Genomic DNA, 4767 nt, shown 5'->3' with positions numbered 1-4767 from the left:
TATATATATATATATATATACATATATATATATAATTTGAGATACAGATACAATAATAATGGAAATTGAAGAAAAAAATTATAGAATATAAAATTCCAAGTTGTGATAGCTCCCATCTGCTAATGTCATAACTGGAAAAGTATTCGAAGAAAAATATTTCAAGATGAAATAAAATAAATGATTACCTCGTACGAGAACTAAAAAGATCAACACAGATGGAGAGAACGTAAAAATCCACGAAATAACATACTAAATGACGTACTAAATATCACTTAGTGAAGGGGACTACAGGAATCAACAACCTTATGATAAAAAAGGAAAAATACGAAAAAGAAATTAAAGTGTATGCACTGACATATATGGCTGCTTCGTCAAGGAGGCATTACCATGCAGTCAGTTCGGGAGCAGTTTTAGCGGTTGGTGGTAAGTTACCGCAAACAACAATACCCCACGACTGCCCCCAAGAATAACAAACGAAACCAACAGCAACGTCAGAGGAAGACTATAAACCGTAATCTTAAAAGTCGAAGTGGAAGTGCATAGAACCACTAGATGGGAAACAGAATTTGGATAATATGATGAAAAAAATACTATAAAACTAACAAAAAACTGCCTAACTTCGTCATTTCCTGACAGGACATAGTGTTCTTACAAAAAGATAGAAAGGAAAATATACAACATGGATTGGTAACAACTCAATTTTAGAAATAAATAGACATGGTGTCCCTTATTTGCGATATACAGAATTATAACTGTAGACCGTCAACTATATCCATCTAATGCGTTAACTAAATCAACTAACCATATATACAATGCATCAACTAAGTGTTGCTAGAAGGTGCAGAGGTCCGCTGGGCCAGGAGGAACTTGTAGAAAAGCGTCATGATGATGTCAGAGTGGATTGCCCTTAAGTATTATAGTTTATATATAGTATATATTGACGAAGTTTTGAATAAGGCACTTACGAGGCAGCTGTTTGGAGGGAATTTTTCCATTTTTGTAGTTTAAAACTTTATCACAAATACATTTTTGTTTCAGTTTTTTTTTTATGACTAAGAACTACTGAATTATATAATTATACTTTATTATTTTAATAATTGAAAGAATTTGTGACAAAGTATCTCAAAGTACTCAAAAAATTAAGAATTTAAGAAAAAGAGAGCAGAAACAGTATTTCAAGATTTTTTTATTAGCTCTTTCCTAAATAAGTCATTTAATTCAGCTAATCGTAGAAATAAATTATTACCGTGTAGTCTGAATTTATTTTGTTGTTAAGGTTTAATTAAATATGGACTTTGAAGTACAGGTGCGTTGAAAATCGAAGGACAACTGACTAATAATTAATTATATTTTATCACCTAATTAAATTTCTTTCTAGAAATCTTTATTATAAGGATAAAGGGAATACAAATCACCTTACTTGATGAAAGTGGTAAAAGATTGCTTTCAATTAAGTGTTTTTCGTTCTCCTTACTGTAGCGTTTGTAAATTGAATGAAACCAAGGCAACAACTTAATACGATTTTATGGGCTCTTTATTTGCCTTTCTAATTTGGCACGTGCTCCTTTGATGTTTCTATAAGGCAATATAAATGTCCTTTATAAGTATAATACGAAAAGTATGTTGTTGGTTTGTATTGAATAATTTTCAATCATTGAATGATTTATGCTATAATAATAAAACTAAAGCAATTTTACCACTATTCGCATAGTTTTAATGATTTATTTTTTAAACTTAAATGCTTTATTTGCAAAAAATAAATTTTTAAGGATAACCGAGACTGAACTAGATAGTAACCATTTTACTTATATTCACAGAGAAGTTTATACAGTTTCCAATCTAATGTTAGAGCATATGAAAAGGAAACGCGTTTTTTTCACATTGGCCCAGATGGTTTTAGCGCCACGCTGCGACAAAAAGTTTAACTACTAGTACTTAGATTACTGAGTTTATCGTTTACTTTTATTGTTTTTGATTGAATTTACGAAACTCTTTGTAATCATTTGGTTACTTGTTTTGTTTCAGTTCTATGAAATACTTAGCTGTTAGTTCTTTAAGGATGTCGTGGAATATTAAAGACAAAAGAAAATTTAAATTACGATTTATTTTAAATATTTTAATTTTTCCCCCTTTTGAATTCCCCTTTTTGTTCATGAATTAATTTCAATATTTAATAAAATACATATTTATATGTCTGATTTGCACCATCACCTCTTTTAAACTAAAAGTTGTATTCAGAAAAGAGTTATTAATGCAGATATTTTCTTTTCTCTGTTTTAGTAGAATTTATTATATGGCAGAATAAGATATAATAAGATAACAGGAGTAAATAAAAGTATGATAGAAGCAATTCTTTAAGTATAATAGAACTAAACTCAGAAATGAAAGATTAGAAATTGATTAGAAAATTATATGTTTTCACATAATGAAAACAATATTTAAAAATTTCGAAACATTGAAATAAATCTTTATTCTATCAATCTTCTTCTTTCAAATCCCCATTTCTAGCCTAGCTAGACAAGGTCCATGAGATTGTTCACCTTCAAAAAGTCTAAAACAAGTAAGGGTCTTTCAATAAGGTCTTGTTTTAAAAGACCGAGGCAGTCCAGTAGATGTTCAGGGGATGCCTGGGCCGAAGAGCACTTGGTACAGAGGGCAAAGCACTTTCCCCTCCAGAGCACCTCAGTGATTTCAGGTGTCCACAGCGGAGACGTGTGATGGCGGTTTGAGACTGATGGTCTTTGTCAGCTGTCAAACAGCTACCCGGTCTGGGACCCTGGTACCAATTGCGACTGGGTGGAGTGAGCCATGCTGATTGATTTTTGGCTTTAGCAATGGAGAAGAGCTCTGAGGATGTAAGAGATACTGGAGGCGCATTGGCCTCAGCTGCACCTGCCTTGGCAAGACTATCTGCCATTTCATTGCCTGATATATCTACGTGTGAGGGTATCCATTGTACATGAATTCGACAATATTTGGAGAGGTGTAAAAGTTTACAAAAGATGTTCTTGCTAGTATTGTCTCTCCCTCTGTGCCAGCTAGCCAAGTGCTGAACCGCGCTTCTACTGTCGGTAAGGATCCAAATCTCTTTCGGAATTGAAGGAGATAGTATTGAGGCAAGTCCATCATCGATGGCGATAAGCTCGCTCCGAAAAACGGAGCAGTGGTCGGGATTCCTTTTCTGGATCTTGATTTCACTCATCGTAGATTTGATGAAGATCCCACTCCCGGTGTGATTGTCTTCGTCCTTGCTTCCATCCGTATATATTTGAACAGTCTCCGTTGGGATAGTGTAGATTCTCTCAAGTGCTGCTTGTCTAAGAACTGAAGGGTGATCATTTTGCTTGTTGACAGCCACCGGGAGATCGGTGTGGAAAGACACCTCCGAAAGACCTTTCGCAGGGTACATGCTCTGCTTGAGGAAGTGCTGTTCCACGTTTCCAAAAGTTATGTTGGACGAAAATACTTGGCTGAAAGGGCTGTTTCGCTTGAGCCTTTGACTATGTTACCACTTCGTTAGTAAATCCGAAGCCCTGTTTTGTGATCCAAAACTATAGAGTTTGCTGTAATATTTTACCATGCATGCCCTTCTTCGGAGGCTCAAAGGTTGCAGGTCAGCCTCAAACAGTACAGTATCACCAGGACAGGAATTTCGGAGGCCAGTGATGATCCGCGCAGCGCTGAGTTGGATTCTCTCTAGTTTTAGCAAATTTGTATGGGAAGCACAACTGTAGATAGGGAATCCATATTCTAGAATAGGCCGTGAAAGAGTGATGTAGGTGCTCCTAAGGGTCGAGGCATCAGCACCCCAGTTTCTTTCTGATATATACTTAAGTATATTAAGACGTTTCCTTCCTAGGTCATTCTATCAATAATTTTTATTAATATGAAGCAGGAAAACGTAACTTTAAAGCTAACCACAATCAGAGAAGTATTTTATTTCTTCATATCATCGTCGTTCTTGATATAATCTCACAGAAATAAACAAAAATGAGACAGAGATATTAAATTATAACCATATAGTGTCCACTATTCATAACTGCTGTATCAACTAATAGTTTCCTTTAAGTGTTACTAGAGGGCGCAATGGCCCATTGAGCTAGGAGAAACTTTTCTGAAAGTGGTGAGATGAGGTTCAAATAGATTTTCCTTAAGAATTATAGCTCAAGCCTAATTTTAATAAGTAGTAACATCTCAAGTTTAGTTATCCAGGGGACACTACTAACCTTAAAGAACAAAATAATTTATGTTATTATTTAACCATGACAAGTAGACAGGTGCAAAGTGGGCTTAAAGTGAATCGGTCGAGTTTATTCCAGCGATTTAAAGTCAAAAAAGGCCTAAGCGAAGGAGAAACGGAGGATCTGGGGAAAGTGAATGTAGACAATTTTTTTGGTGTATTGAAGAAAAAAAAAGTGAATTAAGAGTTTAACTTACTTAGAGAGCTTTTTATAGAATTTCTATAGAATTAATTCTATAGAATTCCCGCCAAAATAAATGCTCTCATATTTTGTTTTCCTCTCCTATAAAAAGTGAACTCTTCCGCTAAGCTTTTGTACCACCCGCCAACTTGTCGTGGTTAAATAATGAAATATTTAGCACTGAATGGACAATATAAAAACAACAACAACAACGTTAGATAACAATTTAATTCTCAAGGTTACGAAATGAGTTCTAGTAACCTTGAGTACAAAAGAATAAGAGAAATTAGGAATCGAACTTAATTGGGTATAATATAGCCTACGTCACAGGTTGTGTTGTTCCTAC

The 4767-nt window shown here is 34.6% G+C and overlaps 1 protein-coding gene across 1 annotated transcript in view; it reads right to left on the bottom strand.

Annotated features, from left to right (window-relative positions):
* LOC139424981 (uncharacterized) overlaps positions 1-3668 on the bottom strand; it is a 49016-nt gene extending 45348 nt beyond the window's left edge. Inside the window, exon 1 of the mRNA XM_071177475.1 lies at positions 2423-3668. Coding sequence (XP_071033576.1) covers positions 2588-3409 — 822 coding nt within the window. The 5' untranslated portion in view covers positions 3410-3668 and the 3' untranslated portion in view covers positions 2423-2587. The remainder of the gene's footprint in view (positions 1-2422) is intronic.
* Positions 3669-4767: the final 1099 nt, after the last annotated feature.

This window comes from Parasteatoda tepidariorum, chromosome 2 (assembly GCF_043381705.1).
Source record: "Parasteatoda tepidariorum isolate YZ-2023 chromosome 2, CAS_Ptep_4.0, whole genome shotgun sequence".
Classification (NCBI taxonomy): Eukaryota; Metazoa; Arthropoda; class Arachnida; order Araneae; family Theridiidae; genus Parasteatoda; species Parasteatoda tepidariorum.
This window is presented reverse-complemented; position numbering and strand designations above follow the sequence as displayed.